Source organism: Pelophylax lessonae, assembly GCF_965119305.1.
Source record: "Pelophylax lessonae genome assembly, chromosome: 2".
NCBI classification, from domain to species: domain Eukaryota; kingdom Metazoa; phylum Chordata; class Amphibia; order Anura; family Ranidae; genus Pelophylax; species Pelophylax lessonae.
This window is the reverse complement of record NC_138769.1, coordinates 393,854,341-393,871,704: the sequence shown is the minus strand read 5'-3', so window position 1 is coordinate 393,871,704 and position 17,364 is coordinate 393,854,341. Positions and strand designations below refer to the sequence as shown.

Below are 17,364 nucleotides of genomic sequence, written 5' to 3'. Positions count from 1 at the left end.
CTTGTGCAAATGGGGAGTTTGCGGTTGTGCAAATGGACTGACTGACTGTTAAACGGGGAGTTTGGTCTGTCAGAGTTTGGTCTGTCACTGTGAAGCGGGCGACGGGCGTAACCCTTACACTACTTGACCGATAAAACATCATACCTGATCGTATTCACACACTGGATGTTTTAGTGCTGGTTTACACTGCCGCTACCACTAAAGTAGCGTCGCTTCCAGTGCGACTTTGGCGCGACTTAGCGCGACTTTGGCGCGACCTCATCACGAGGCGACTTTTTATTTGGCCAATCACAATATCATGTTTTGTGACCGTCACCTAATTTCCTTTCCCTGTTTTTTGTTTTACATATTTCCCCATGTGTGCAGTGTTGTCTGTGTCATAGCTCAACTGATAGGCATGTTTGCCTTGGCATATCATATTTCAGCTTGCCAGAAAGAAAAAAAGACAGCTGGAAAGACACTGCATTAGTTTTCTACTAAAAATTATAAGAAAATGCTGTTTTTTTGGGGTTCTGGACATACTACAGAGCTGAAACTTGACAGGTACACTTTTTAGACCCCCCAGACACTAAATACAAAAAATGACATGCCTGCCTAAAAAATGCCCGCTAAATGCCTGCAAGAGAAAAAGCCAGCCGCAGAGAAGCCGTATTCCTGAAAATATAAGAAAAATGCTGTTTTTTAGGGGTTCTGGACATGCTACAGAGCTGAAACTTGACAGGTACACTTTTTAGACCCCCTAGACACTAAATACAAAAAATGACATGCCTGCCTAAAAAAATGCCCGCTAAATGCCTGCAAGAGAAAAAGCCAGCCGCAGAGAAGCCGTATTCCTGAAAATATAAGAAAAATGCTGTTTTTTAGGGGTTCTGGACATGCTACAGAGCTGAAACTTGACAGGTACACTTTTTAGACCCCCCAGACACTAAATACAAAAAATGACATGCCTACCTAAAAAAATGCCCGCTAAATGCCTGCAAGAGAAAAAGCCAGCCGCAGAGAAGCCGTATTCCTGAAAATATAAGAAAAATGCTGTTTTTAGGGGTTCTGGACATGCTACAGACCTGAAACTTGACAGGTACACTTTTTAGACCCCCCAGACACTAAATACAAAAAATGACATGCCTGCCTAAAAAAATGCCCGCTAAATGCCTGCAAGAGAAAAAGCCAGCCGCAGAGAAGCCGTATTCCTGAAAATATAAGAAAAATGCTGTTTTTTAGGGGTTCTGGACATGCTACAGAGCTGAAACTTGACAGGTACACTTTTTAGACCCCCCCAGACACTAAATACAAAAAATGACATGCCTACCTAAAAAAATGCCCGCTAAATGCCTGCAAGAGAAAAAGCCAGCCGCAGAGAAGCCATATTCCTGAAAATATAAGAAAAATGCTGTTTTTTAGGGGTTCTGGACATGCTACAGAGCTGAAACTTGACAGGTACACTTTTTAGACCCCCCAGACACTAAATACAAAAAATGACATGCCTGCCTAAAAAAATGCCCGCTAAATGCCTGCAAGAGAAAAAGCCAGCCACAGAGAAGCCGTATTCCTGAAAATATAAGAAAAATGCTGTTTTTTAGGGGTTCTGGACATGCTACAGAGCTGAAACTTGACAGGTACACTTTTTAGACCCCCCAGATGCTAAATCCAAAGAAATTTTTTATTTTTATTTTTTTTTAATTTTTCCAATAATTGGCTCTCTATCAAAAAATTATAATTTTTAAGAACTTTTTTTTGCGTGATCCCTCTCCGGCATGCCACAGTCCAGGTGTTAGTCCCCTTGAAACAACTTTTCCATCACTATTGTGGCCAGAAAGAGTCCCTGTGTGTTTTAAAATTCGCCTACCTATTGAAGTCTATGGCGGTTCGCCCGGTTCGCCGGTTCGCGAACATTTGCCGATGTTCGCGTTCGCCGTTCGCGAACGGCGAATTTTAGGTTCGCGACATCACTATTGGTTGACTCTTTCAGTCTGTCCGTTGGTCTGCGGATGGTAAGGAGAAGTGAGCTTCCGCTCAATCCGTAGTATGTGACATAGTTCTTGCCAGAATTTAGAAATAAATTGGGATCCACGGTCAGACAAAAGAGTTTTTGGGATACCATGTAATCTGAAGACATGTTTCATCAGGAGTTCTGCCGTTTGTTTGGACGAAGGTAGTCTACGAATAGCAATGAAATGTGCCATCTTTGTCAGATGGTCCACTGACACCAAGATGGTATTAAATCCTTTGGAAGGAGGCAATTCTACGATGAAGTCCAATGACAGAACCTTCCATGGAGTTTGGGGTATTGGTAGACTGCATAGTAGACCGGATGGTCTCGTAGTGTCAATTTTGGACCTGGCACAGACATTGCATGAAGAGACGAATTTTTGTATAGATGTTTTCATGTCAGGCCACCAGAATTGCCGAGAAATCAAATTGAAAGTCTTTGTCATACCCATATGTCCTGCCATAGGCACATCATGCGATAATTCCAAGATCTTGGTGCGTAGGGTAGGTGGTATATAAAGTTTGTCGTTGTAGTAGAGGAAGCCTTCTGCATCGGTAGTTAGTTGTGGTGGGGGTGAATCCAACCTTATACCATGCAGAACCTCTTCCTTCAAGGAACGGACAACTCCAATAATGCGTTTGTGAGGTATTATAGGAACGGAAGGAATTTCAAAGTAGTTTTCTTCAGTTAGTCGTGATAGTGCATCCGCCTTTTTGTTCTTATCTGCAGGTGTGTAGGTCACTAGGAAGTTAAACCTTAGAAAGAATAGTGACCATCGTACCTGTCGATGCGAGAGAGTTTTGCTAGTCTGAAGATATTGGAGGTTTTTATGGTCCGTGTATATAATTATTGGTAATTGGGTGCCTTCGAGTAAATGTCGCCAATTCTCCAGAGCCAATTTTATAGCAAGCAGTTCCTTCTCACCCACGGGGTAATTTATCTCGGGACTGCTCAGGGATTTAGAAAAAAAGGCGACTGGATGAAGTGGTGAAGTGGGGGTAGGTCGTTGGGAGAGTATTGCTCCTACTGCCAGGTTTGACGCATCTACCTCCAGAATGTATTGGAGGGATGGGTCTGGATGGCGTAATATGGGAGCGGAAGTAAACCTTGTCTTTAACAAGTGGAAAGCCTTATTTGCTTCTTCTGACCATTTAAATGGTATTTTTATGCTAGTGAGCTGTGTGAGGGGTCTCACAATAGCAGAAAAGTTTTTTATGAACTTCCTGTAGAAATTTGAAAATCCCAGGAATCGCTGTAGCGCCTTGCGTGTAGTTGGTGTAGGCCAATCCTGAATGCAGGATATTTTACTCATGTCCATCTCGATTCCTGTTTTGGATATGATGTAGCCTAGAAAGAGTACCTCATCTTTATGGAACAAGCATTTCTTCAGCTTCACATAAAGATTATGTGCAAGCAATCTCGATAATACAAGTCTTACATGTCTTATGTGTTCAGACAGGGTCCGTGAATATATAAGTATATCGTCCAGATATACCACAACACAGACATCTAGTAAGTCTTTAAAAATATCGTTTATAAATCGTTGGAAAACTGCAGGGGCATTGCATAGGCCGAATGGCATCACAAGATATTCGAACAATCCGTATCTAGTTCTGAACGCAGTCTTCCACTCGTGTCCATCACGGATTCGAATGAGATTGTATGCTCCTTTCAGGTCTAATTTTGAAAAATAGGTAGCTCCACGCACCTGCTCAATGAGCTCAGGGATAAGCGGTAGAGGATAGCGATCTTTTATTGTGATAGCATTCAATTTCCTGTAGTCGATGATAGGTCTGAGACTTGAATCTTTATTGCGAACAAAAAAGAGTCCTGCTGCTGTGGAAGAAGTGGAAGGTCTAATAAAACCTTTTTCCAAGTTCTCATCCAAATAGGTTTTGAGATGGGCAAGTTCATCCTGTGAAAGAGGATAAACATGACCGAACGGCAATTTGCTATTTGGGAGTAGATCAATGCTACAATCATAGTCTCGATGAGGAGGTAATGCTTGAGCATTTTTCTCAAGAAAAACCTCAGAAAGATCCTGATAACATAGTGGTGCAATCTCATCTGTCACCACAGACAGAATCTTCCCGGAAAACGGGAGGTTACACGTTTCCTCGCAATAAGAAGAAGGGAAGGTCAAGGACCGTTTCTTCCAATCTATGGTTGGTTGGTGTGTGTGCAACCAGGGAAGTCCCAACACAATGGGAAAGTGGGGTGATGGTATTAAATCGAAGGTAGAAGTCTCCCTATGAGACTCGTTAATAGTGACTAGAAGTGCTTGTGTCTGATCGGTGATCGGACCAGAGGATAACGGAACACCGGTAATAAGACTTACTGAGACAGGTTTGAGTTTAGAAATAATAGGAATTTTATTTAAAGCAGCAAAACATATATCCATATAATTTCCACAAGATCCTGTGTCAATCATGGCCTTAGTAGTAATCCTGTTCTGGTCCCACTGTAATGTCAAAAAAACAGAAATGTAGGGGTTAGTGAATGAAGTTGTCAATCCTCCTAGAGAGACATGTGAACACTCACCCTTCTTTTTGTTGACTAGGGGACAGACGTTTATCTTGTGATCCGGGGATGCACAGTACAAGCAGAGATTTTCATTTCGTCTTTTGGCTTTTTCCATAGTTGACAGCGGTGGGCGTATGGTTCCTACCTCCATAGGAACGGCCAGACTCCGAGAGGAAACGGATAATGGCATTCCCATCTTTTCAGCCTTTCTTTCTCGTAGTCTTCTATCTATGGTAATACTGAGTTGTATTAATGCATCCAGGGTTTTTGGCAGATCCGCTCGGGCGAGCTCGTCCTTAACGGCTTCTGATAGGCCAAGCCTAAATTGGGTTTTCAGAGATGCATCATTCCATTCTGAATCAAGGGTCCATCTCTTGAACTCTGCGACAAAGTCTTCCACAGGCTTCCTTCCTTGTTTCAAGGATCTTAACTGAAGATCAGCAGTACTCTGCCTATTGGGGTCATCATATAGGCTAGTGAGCTCTGCCAGGAACAAGGTATAGGAGTTGAGAAGCTGGTCGTTTTTCTCAAAAAGAGAATCTGCCCAGGCTCGAGGATCGCTTGATAGGTAAGAAATAATAGTACAAACCTTAATGTGATCAGTAAGGTAGGTACGAGGTTTTAGCAAAAAAAGTAACTCACATGCGTTTTTAAATTCGCGAAATTTTTTGCGATCGCCTGTAAATACCAAAGGGGGATTTATCTTGGGTTCAGGGGACTGAGCAGAGGTAAGTTGTGTCAGTCTAATTACCTGCTGCGACAGAGCCTGATTCTCTTCTTTTAATTCAGCAAGTGCGTGTATTAAGGCAGATACTTGCTGTTTTAATTGTGTCACCTGAGTGGTTATTTCTGGAACTATTTCTGCTGAATCCATTTTTAGGTTCGTTCAATCTGTAACGCTCCTGCGTTTTTATATGGTGTGGATTTTCAGCTGCAGAAATAGTTCCACGTCAGCAGTCATGTAAGAGATATGCTGAAATACCATTCCCAACCTCAATGACTCATCATGTGTGGAAGGTCTTATTTCAGCCAGTAAATACACACAATTAGCAAGCTGGTTCTTAGAGTGACTTTATGCATGTGGTAACATAATGATGAAGGTTGAGGGATAGGTTGAGTGATAGACACTTGAAGGTGAGACAGTAGCAGATGGATGCAGGAAGGTTTAGCAATGTTGTATGATAGCAGATGATAGAATAGCAGGTGGACATACAAAAGAGATCAACCCAGTGCAGAAAAGTAGCAGTAGTCTCAAGAGCTAGCAATCTAGTTTATGCAGATGTGATAAACAGTCTCTACTATGCAGAGCTAGATAGTGTAAGCTTAGTATAAGTTTATAGAGAATTCCCCTGTGGGGTACTTAGCACTATTAGCGATACAGCCGAAGGGTGGTTCAGGAGAGGCGGATGATCCAGTAGCGGGATACAGGGATCAGCGCAGCGAGGTTCCGTCAGCAAAGTAAGCTTGCAAGCATGGAAGCTTCAAGCAAGGTTAGCATCCAGATAAGGGTGTTTGAACGAACACATGTGAGTGAGAACCGAGGCCTTAAATAGCCATCTAGTCCGGCGCTGAGTGATGACAGCTCCAGTCTTAAAGGTGTATGGGCACCTTTCCAAAAGTAAATGGTAGGGCGCATACACTTGTGGAAAGTGTAATTTAGGGTACCAAAGGTACCGGAACATTACACAGAGAAGCCTATGAGTCAAGTAAGCTGCTTTAACTGTGGGGGAGGGAGTTAGCGCCCAGAGGCCATTGGAAAGTTTCAGAGGGCCCCAGTGAAAGAGCAAACTGGGTGCCCATCTTCAGCAGTCAGCTCCACAACTAAAAAAGTGAGGAAACTGAGGAGGCCCAAGGCCTTAGAGAGGGCCTACCCTGCTGACCCTGTCAAACTCGCTTTTCCTTGACCTTTGGTATATAGCCTCAGAAAGTGCACACAATTCGGCAGTAGAAAGTACTGATACAGACTACCGAGCCAGCTCCCGGCAAATTCCCTGAAAAATTAGTGGTACCTTCTCCCATCATGCCAATCCAAGCAGAAGACAACTATACAAGGGCCCTTTTGGACACAAGAGCACAGATGACCATGTTATACTGGGACTTTTATGACGAACACCTTAAACACCTACCCCTAAACCTTGGAACTCAGAATTTCCAATATTATGGAAACCTACTAATCAAGTTGACCTTCGACCCCCCCCCCCCCTCCATGGCTGGGCAATCAGACATTCAATACATTAGCCATTGTGTGCCCTCGCCCACATGGAGCCAACAGGATTTCCCTCATAGTAGGAACAAATGCTGAACTCGTCGGAAGATTACTTACTCCTCTTGTCTAAAGCCTGACATCCCAACTGAGAATCTACACCCCATGCTACAGCAAGTAGATCTGCCTCTGGTTCAAGAACAGAAAGCCTCGGCAGAAGGAGTGGGGAAGTTACTGTGATTAGACAGAAGTGAGAAGATATTAGTTAGGAGAAGTGGCATTTCTACAGGCTTTGGTCAAGTGCAACTGAGATCAGCCAGGATCCTTGGTTGTCTTTGAAGTTGACTTTTGAGGAGAAGACACAGAGTAGAGGTATACCGGAAGTAGTGTCAACTAGGGCTTTGCAGCAAAATCATGGGAAGATTTAATCCGTGTTCTCAACATCAATGACTCGCCAGTGAAATTACGGGCCCCAGTGCTGCTAGGAAAACTGAAACCAGCGACCCCAGTCTCGCAATCTGATTTGGTGGGAGGCAGCAAAAGATGGGATTTCCCTAGAGAAGTTCTACCCACAGAATACCACACTCTCACCTAGGTGAAAAGAGAGAAAGAGTCAAAAGCCCAGCTGTTGAGCTGACAGAAGATGTTTTTTTAAGAGAAAATTCAATCTGGGGTGTGCAAAGAATGCCCAACACCTGATTAGTATTCATGGAGACAAGCCATACAGGGAAAGAGTCCAATTGATTCCACTTCGGTATTTGGAATATCTTCATGAGCAACTGGCTGAGCTAAAGACAGCAAGAGTCACTGAGTTCATAAACCTCTTAAACCTTTCACCATTGTGGTGGTGCTGAGGGAAAGTTCCCTGAGGTTGTGCATCCACTACCAGACCTTCAACAGGAGAAATATCTCTGATCAGTACGCCACTCCAAGGATAGAAGATGCCTTACAAAGCATGTCAGGGGTGAAGTGTTTCAGTGACCTGGACTTCAAAGTGGGTATAATCAAATCCCCATGCACCCTGAAGATAGAGAGAAGACAGCTTTTTTTTCCCCCCTTTAGGATTCTCTGAATTCGTCAGAATGCCCCAAGGTCTGTTGGGATCTCCAGCAACCTTCCATGGAGAAGACGGTAAGGGACATGAACCAGATGGAAATGCTGGTGTAGTTGGAGGATATTGTTGTCTTCGGCAGAGCCTTTGAAGAGCAAGAGGAGTGCCTGAAGAAGGTTCTCAAGAGACGTCATGATAAAAGGCTGAAGTTGTATTCCACGGCTCTGCCCTCTGCTTTTTACACTCTTCTGCTGCTTAATTGCCTCTCTCAGATACCTTTGGCTGTATTGTGCTGCTGTCGCTGCATTATCTATTGCTTTCCAACTTCTTATAGACACTACCATTGTTTGGAGCCTTGTTCTTGGTCATTCCATGTGTCTTATATGTGATATACTGGCCATCACAAGATAAAGCTATCCACAGGAATCCCACGTTTGCAATCGATATGAGAAATTTATCACAGCACCACATCTACACTGCAAGGAAGGGGTTGTCTCCATTTCCATGGACATTTACATTTTTGAGCTGGTTTCATACAACAGTTTATCAACTGCCCACTCAGCACCTAGCTGCACTTTAATATGCCTTAATACCTTGACCTGGTAACTGTTTGCATTGCTGACTATCTTTCATTAGGATTACTGCACAGTTTTACATATACAGGTATATGCTTTAGGCATTTAACCCTTTTAGATTTGTCATCAATCCCCTTGAACCAGTAGGGCAACAATCTGGGTTGTTTTTACTTTTGTTTTATGTTTGTATTGATGTTATTCAATCTTTGAAAGGTGATGGGGGTTTTTTCTACTGCATGTGGAGTTTTCCACAATAACTTTAAACTATTTTCAATAAATTTATTTGCATACTACAGTGATCGGATGACTGTCATTGGCCTACTAATTCACAGTCTGTTCTCTACAGCTGGTTATTTTTGCAGTCTACTTATTGGGGCAAAAACACCAATAACCAGACCTAGAACACATTTGATAAACGTTAGTCTTGCATTTATCAGCATTTACTTTCAATTGTGCAATTTTTATTTTGGCCTTGGTATACCACATCTAATTTTGTTACTGTTATTTGATGTATTAGTGAGCATATACCAAGCAGTTCAATCATTTAATTATTTTTCAGACTAATCTGTACTTCCTGTTTTTCAGCATTTGGTTGCTTGTTGGTCAGCTGTACTCTACTTGCGCTGAGAAATGTCATAGGTTTTATGTTTACAAATGATAGGTGAGTAATATGGAGACAAACAACTTCTTAAAGTCCATTTAATGATGATTCACTTGCTTGAAACAGTTTGTTGCATGATAGTATACAGCTATCCCACATTTTTGCTCAAGATGTTTTTAAAATCTTCTAAACAAAAGTAATTTCCTACCCAATACCGTGTTTTAGCATGAGACAAACAAAAAAGCTATCCAGATAAAAATATATTAGAGGACCAGTATATTTTGCCAAACACTTCAGTATAGTCAAGTAAAATGTGTGTTCCCATTTAATTCTTAAGGCATTCCTTTATTGTGTCACTTCCTCTGGGTAGGTCCAACCTGTTACCTATTTAAGGTTTGGAAGGAGTCTTCCCCAGGGTTTTCTGGAAAATTTTCAGCAGTGTGAGCAGAGAAGAGTTTCTAGCATCTACGTAGAGTGGCACTTCTGCCTCTTGGATGAGGGGAAAGGTGTGCCAGAAAAGAGACCAGTGGAGGCTTCTGGCTTATTGGGTCTATGAGCAGTATGCCCTAACAATGAGTACACCATAGCACCCCTCCGGAAGCTGCAAGAGATATGCTTCAATTTAACGGACCACTTAGGGGCTAAATTATGCAAGAGAAAGTGTTGCCTTATTTGTAGCTAATGTCTGGACTCTTGGTTCTAATTAAAAAATTGGATGATTTACCACACTATGGATGTTTATAATCTACTTCGGAGTCTTGTTAACTGAAGTGTTTCTTGTAAACCTGGTTGGACACAAAGCTGATGGTAGTTGGAGGCAGACTCACCCTTCTGGTGGTGAGAGATGACCCCCTTAAAGTGTTACTAAATCTAAAGGAGGAATAACGGATGTAAGTGTACATCTGTAAAAGGTGGACTTTAAGGGCACATGCATTAAATGGTAAAAAGACACAAAGAAAAAATTCAAATTTTATTAATTACGTATAAAAACAATGCGATTAAGTTAAAAAGAAAGACTGCCCCAAAACATATGGGATGTCAGCCTGATTGTAGAAAAGAACACACACATATATTGAAAAATCTCTAGATTACGTGCATAACAGAGTATATATCTGTGTCAGAGGTCAACACGTTTCGCAGTATGATTCATCAGGACCTTGTAGGTACACAGGTACAAATATTCTTCTCTCAAAGACACTCGGAACAAATGCTCGGCTTGGGGCGGACACAGGGGGGTTTGCAAGTGGTTAATGTTTCTTTTAAGTGTTTATCACCCTTGGTGCTTGCAGCAGCAAGTTAGGGAGACTGGTACATGAGATTTATTGAATACTGATCACCCTAGACTAAGAATGCACTCTCAGGCCTGGTTCACAGTACAATGGCTCTGTGAGTCGTATTTTGCAAGGGCACAGCAGCCCATTCATTTGCATGGGTTGCTGTGCTTCTGAAACAGGTAAAAGGTCCCTGCATTATTTTTTAAATCACAACCCGCATGCAAACCTCAAGTGCAGTGCGGTCCCCAGTGCAGGAATTGGCTGCTGGAATTTCCAGTGTGTGCCATTAGGATTAATGGTCACTGTCCATATTCTCATCGCACATGTTCCTGGAATGAGCTCTCAAAGGTATCGGATGCTGCCACCAGATGGATATTAGGGATGATCGAACTTCTCAAAAGTTCGGTTCGGCCAGAACATCTGAACTTCCCGAAAGTTCAACCCGGATTTCAGAACCCCATTGAAATCAATGGGGCCCGAACTTCGGTAATCAAAAAACACCATTTTGAAGCCCTAAAACCTAATAAATGCCCCTGAAAAGTGCATAGGGTTCTGGGTCATACCCCAGGGACTATTAATCACATAAAAAAGTTCTTAAAAATTGTCATTTTTGATAGAGAGCCAATTATTGAAAGAAAATAAATAAATAAAAAAAAATAATAATTTCTTTGGATTTAGTATCTGGGGGGGCCTAAAAAGTGTACCTGTGAAGTTTCAGCTCTGTAGCATGTCCAGAACTATTAAAAAAAGATTGTTTGTATTAGGTCACTTATAGAACAGGATAGTGGCTTCTCTCTTTTCACACCTTGCCGGTTTAGTAGCAAGCGTTTTTTTTGGGCATTTTTTGGGGTCTTTTGAAGCAGGCAAAACATCTGAACTTGTGTATACGGGTATATATACACACATACTTATATGTATATATACACCTAGACATATATAGGTGTGATAGTAGCAGAAATATATGCTTGCATTAATGAAATAATTAACACTAATATGGCTCCGCTCCTATAACACCTATATATGTCTAAGTGTAAAATACATATAAGTATGTGTGTATATATACCACTATACACAAGTTCAGATGTTTTGCCTGCCTCCAAAGAACCCAAAAAAACGCTAGCGCCGAAAAAAAAAAACGCCCAGGTGTGTTGTTGCAGGCATTTTTTGGGGGTTTTTGGAGGCAGGCAAAACATCTGAACTTGTGTATAGTGGTATATACACACACATACTTATATGTATTTTACACTTACACATATATAGGTGTTATAGGAGCGTAACCATATTAGTGTTAATTATTTCATTAGCGCAAGCATATATTTTTGCTACTATCACACCCATATATGTCTAGGTGTATATATACATATAAGTATGTGTGTGTATATATACACCCGTATATGTATATGTATTTTACACTTACACATATATAGGTGTTATAGGAGCGTAACCATATTAGTGTTAATTATTTCATTAGCGCAAGCATATATTTCTGCTACTATCACACCCATATATGTCTAGGTGTATATATACATATAAGTATGTGTGTGTATATATACACCCGTATACACAAGTTCAGATGTTTTGCCTGCCTCCAAAAACCCCCAAAAAATGCCTGCAACAACACACCCTGCGCTAGTGTTTTTTTGGGCATTTTTTTGGGTTCTTTGGAGGCAGGCAAAACATCTGAACTTCTGTATAGGGGTATATATATATATATATATATATATATATATATATATATATATATATATATACACACATACTTATATGTATTTTACACTTACACATATATAGGTGTTATAGGAGCGTAACTATATTGGTGTTAATTATTTCGTTAGCGCAAGTAGTGTTTTCTGCTCCTTTCACACCTATATATGTGCAGGTGTATATATATATACATACATGGGTGTGTATATATACCCCCTATACACATGTTCAGATGTCATGCCTGACTCCAAACATGTGCTCAAAAAATCCCTATAAACGCCTGCAGCCAAAAAGCAAGCTGACCGGTGAGAAGCCATATTAGTGCAGCGAATGTGACTTGAGAGAAACTATCTTTTCTCTATAGCGGTTACCCTGATATGGAAGGGTTTGGTTACCCTGCCATAGCAGTCAGTGTCAGTTCACCCTACACTACATTACGGTCACCCTGGCACTTAACACTTTCCCTACAGAAACTAAATTTTTGCATCTAACTAAAGTGTAAAAGAGCACCCTAACTACACTAGATATCCCTGTCCTGGCACTAATAAATGCTAAATTACACTTTTAAAGTAAAATTAACAGAACCGCTTCCATTCTCTTCCATGTCCCTGTATTACAATGCTAGGAATTTGGCGGGGGCTATCTTATATACTGGGGGGCGTATTCACTAATGATTGGCCTAGGGACCCCCTAGTCACTCCAATCACATTCCTAGCATTCTCCTGCCCCCTCAATTTTGCTAATGGTTCTGGTCCAATCATGGGCTTTTAAAGCCCATTTCCTGACCCATTGCATTTTGATCGGTTCTGGTTGCCGAATTCCAAACTTTTTCAGCAAAAAGTTCTAAATTCGGCCGAACCTCGAACAGTCAATGTTCGGGTCGAACCGATGGTCGACCCGAACCGTTCGATCATCCCTAATGGATATTGGAGCATGCACTACACTGTGTAAATAGTTGCCAGCACACCACTGATCTTCAATTCTCTTCATATGTCCAAACAGTTATTTTATTGAAGAAAGATTAGATCACAATAAAGTAAAATGTTTTGGTGCCACTCAGGGTCCCTTTTTCAGGCACGTGATAATTAGTGTGAGATTAGGATTAATGACATCCGTATGCATTTCCTGCGTTTTATGTACGTGTGGTTGCGGGGGCAGGAACGGACACGGACTCGCAGTGGGAACCACCCACACATGTGTGAACCAGGGCTAAAGCTTACCTTCCCTCATACCTCCACACCCACAATATGTTTCAAGGCTTTATCCTCCCAACACTAGATTCTTGCATCATTGGGAAGCCCTCACAGGCCTTGCTGCCATGTCAGCTTGCAAAAAAATCATGCTGAAAGTGAAATAAAGAATAACAGGATAAGTACATATTCATTTAAAGGACAAGGTTCTGGTTTAGTAAAAAGAATCCTCCAGCTTCCACTCCCTAACATCCCAACATACCCTAAGCTATAAGCCCAAAGGGAAAGTGCCCACTTACCTCCTTCCGGTGGGAGAGGCTATTTTTGTTAAGAAATTTTCTTGGTGCTCCCCATGCCTTAGTAGTAACTTCTCTTTGACATAAATAGAGGGTTATGAAGATTGTGTGGAGAATGGTCGGCAAAACAAATGTAGGCACTGTTCCCGAAATATAAATAGGAAGTAGGTAGTGATATTATGTTAATTTGATAATAAGGTAGTGAATTATGATAATGTTTTGCATAAATAAAATATTGTTATTTTATGAAATTGTCTTTAGTGGATATGTGGCACATTTAAATCCCCTATGACCGGGTATGGTAGATCACATTCACTTTAGTGTTGCCATTGCCCCCATAAATAGGGGGTTACTTCAATGGTACAGATACTGCCTATTTAAGTTTATGTGGAGTTACTGCACAATCAACGCCAAGAAGATTTCTCAGTTGGAGGTTGTGAACACCACTGAAGGCTCCACTGTCAGTGGACACCACGGTGGGTGGGTGCGGTGGGGTTTAGATTAGGGTAGGTTAGGTCAGTGGGGAGTAGGGGTTGGAAACTTTTATCTAAACCTGAACTTCTGTAAAAATAATACAGATTACCCTGACATATCTGTTGCAAAAAAACCAAATAGGACAGATAATCTGTATTTCTGCAAAAGACAGACTTTCTACTGCCTTGAGCATCTGTTTTTTTCTCTTTGATCTGCTTTTGAACCTTACTACTTACATTTGTGAAAACATTTTAGAATTCTAGTGAAGATGTAAAGACCACTATATTAAAGCTTCATTTTTCTAATACAACTGCTCAGGTCTTTGGAAAGCCCATTCTCTATTTTCCAAGCAGTTGCAGCTGCTGGTAAATTTGCAGTTTCACTTGGTATATAAAAATTCCTGCGTTAAAGTGGAACTTGAGGTAATAAATAAAATGGGTGAGCAGGGGACAGAGCTGGCCACAAGCCTGTATGATTGCTTGACCCAGGAGCTCCGGCAGGGTTCCGCTCTCTACAGCAATGCCTCAGCAGTGAAACACCCAGGCTCTGTCGACACAACCTCCTACATACACCAGCTATGTAAAAAACCACGTCCACCTGCCAGCAGCTGGGTCCAGTACAGCCTACAAGGCTGACTGATTTTTCCCAGGAGCCGCCAAGATGGAAGACTGAAAAGGGGAAGAGAAGGACGGCACGGAGCGTGTCCCCTCCTCCCGCACTCCACAGGATGGTGCCTCCATCTATTAAAGACCTGAGAGCGTGACACCGGCACCCTATAGAGAGGATAAATCCCTCAGAAAAGGCCGGCTCCTTCTCCTGCTGCATCACCCCTCTCAAAAGGGCTGGTGACTAAGTTTGCTTCTACTGATAAAGATTCCCTTGCAGTCTCTCACTCCATTGCTGCTGGATCAGTTCCCTGCCTCAGACCAACCAGTCTCAGAACATACTATAAATTAGATGCTCCTCTCATTAAAGAATGATCCTCAGGCTGAACTTGACAGGAACATTTAAAGGTTTGGATTATTACGAATTTAGATTGATCAGGTAGAGAGAGTTGATAACATTGAGAGAAAAATGGGGGAACTTGAAGACAGATCAAGGAGAAATAACTTCAAATATGGAGGCATTCCAGAGTCTGTAATGCCATTAGAACTCATTCCATACTTACAGCAACTTCTGCAGACTCTACTCCCGCTTGAAAACCCTAAAGATTGGCTAAACCTGTATTCCTACCTGTTTCCATTCCCAGAGACATAGTCTCAAGAATCCATTGTTTCCATATAAAAGAAAAAGTACAAGACCATATAAAAAAGGAAAAAAACAGTACAAACAAATTGAACCAGTAAGTTCCATTTTCCAAGCATACGTTGCTGCTTGGAAAATGGAAAAAGTTTTCAAAATTTCAAATCTTTGCTGATTTGTCTGGAGATACCCTGCAACAGTGGAACAATTTTGCCCCTTTGACTAGCCTAACTAACTGCGTGACTGTGGAACCTCATACTCATGGTTTCTGAACCAAATTAATTATAACTCATCAAGGTCACACATATATATACTACACTCCCCTACAGATGCTGCAAACCTACCACCACAATGGAGTCGCACCACTGCCAATATGTGGAAACCCTTCTTTTCACAGCCACCCAAGCAGGTCTCAAGGGATTAGTCTGTGGTCAACAATACCTGACCCTGTCCTACAATACACACCGGTCCACCACCTACTATGCCTTGCCTATACACAAGCCTTACTTTGGAACTCAATGTTCGATCCCTTACTGCCAGGTGCCTATTTTTCCACACCCCCATGTATTTTGGGGGGGTCAGCTCTCTTCGCTGTTTTTGCTTAGTAATTCAAATTGCTGTTTTATGTTATTGTTGCGGAAAAGCCTGCGACTTACTGGTTCAATTTGTTTGTACTGTTTTTTTCCTTTTTTATATGGTCTTGTACTTTTCTGAATAACTCTACGATGGTCCACCTCTTTACAGCATTTGCTCCCTCTGATACCATAAAACTTGTGTACAACTTTGTGGCAGGACATGAGTTATAAACATTGTCAGAGGACCTGTACAGGCCTGCTCCAGGCATCTTTAATGATTTTACCATGACCCTAAAAATTACTTCTCTAAATGTAAAGGACCTTAATAGTCCATATAAAAGATCCTTGATGTGGAGAGAAGCTCTCTCTGAAAAGTGTGATGTTTTCTGTGCAAAGTAGATGCGTTTATGTAAAACCAATCCCCCTAAGGTCTCACATCATAGGTTTCCTTTCTCCTATTTTACTAACGCAGTTGTCGTCTTGCAATCTCTCATGAAGAAGGTGCAGGGGGCTTGTATTGGCTAACTTAACCACTTCTGGACCTGAAGGTTTTACCCCCTTAATGACCAGGCCATTTATTGCAATTTGGCACTTCGTGACTTTAACTGATAATTGCACAGTCATGCAATGTTGTACCCAAACGAAATTATGTCCTTTTTTTCCCACAAATGGAGATTTTATTTGGTGGTATTTGATCACCTCTGCGGTTTTTATTTTTTGCTATATAAACATAAAAGACCGAAAATCTTGAGAAAAAAATTAAATTTTCTATTTTTTCTTATAGAAAATATCCAATAAACTCAAACTCAATTTTTGTCATACATTTAGGCCAAAATGTATTTAGCTACATGCCTTGTATTTAAAAAAAAAATCGTAATAAGCGTATATTTATTAGTTTGCTCAAAGGTTATAGTGTCTACAAACTATGGTGTATATATTGGAATTTATCTGACTGCCTCTCTCATTTCATGAGTGATAAAATGTCAGGGCATCACAACCCCCCCCCCCCAAATTACCCCTTTCTCGAAAGTAGAATTTGCTGAGTGGCATGTTTAGCTCATTGAATATTTATTTTTTTTGTCCCAGGTGCTTGAAAAATGACAAAAAAAAAGTTGGCATTGAAATTATATATTATTCAATCATGCCATGGGTATATATGTGGAATTACACACCAAAATACATTCTGCTGCTTCTTCTGAGTATGGAGATACCCCATGCGTGAGACTTTTTGGCAGTCTAGCCGCTTACAGGTCCCCGAAAATCATCACTGCCTTCAGGCTTTCGAAGAGCGTAAATTGTTGATTTCACTCCTCACTACCAATCACAGTTTCAGAGGCCATGAAACGCCAAGATAGCACAAAACCCCCATCAAATGACCCCTTTTTCAGAAAGTAGACACCTAAGCGATTTGCTGAGAGGCATGTTGAGTCCATGGAACATTTTATATTTTGACACAAGTTTCAGGAAAATGACAATTTTTTTTTACACTTAGTTTATTGCTCACACATGCCATGAGTATATGTGAAAAGACACCCCAAAATATATTCTGCTGCTTCTCCTGAGTATGGGGATATCCCATGTGTGAGACCTTTTGGCAGTCTATTCGCGTACAGGACCCTGAAAACCAATCACTGCCTTCAGGCTTTCTAAGAGTGTAAACTGTTGA

The 17,364-nt window shown here is 41.3% G+C and overlaps 1 protein-coding gene across 1 annotated transcript in view; it reads left to right on the top strand.

Moving 5' to 3' along the window:
- Window positions 1–17,364, top strand: part of LOC309548128 (multidrug and toxin extrusion protein 2-like) — a gene marked incomplete at both ends in the record, with an annotated part of 383,785 nt that overhangs the window by 286,569 nt on the left and 79,852 nt on the right. The window contains one exon of the mRNA XM_082248093.1: window positions 8,928–9,003. Within this exon, the coding sequence (XP_082104219.1) occupies window positions 8,928–9,003 (76 nt within the window). The remainder of the gene's footprint in view (window positions 1–8,927; window positions 9,004–17,364) is intronic.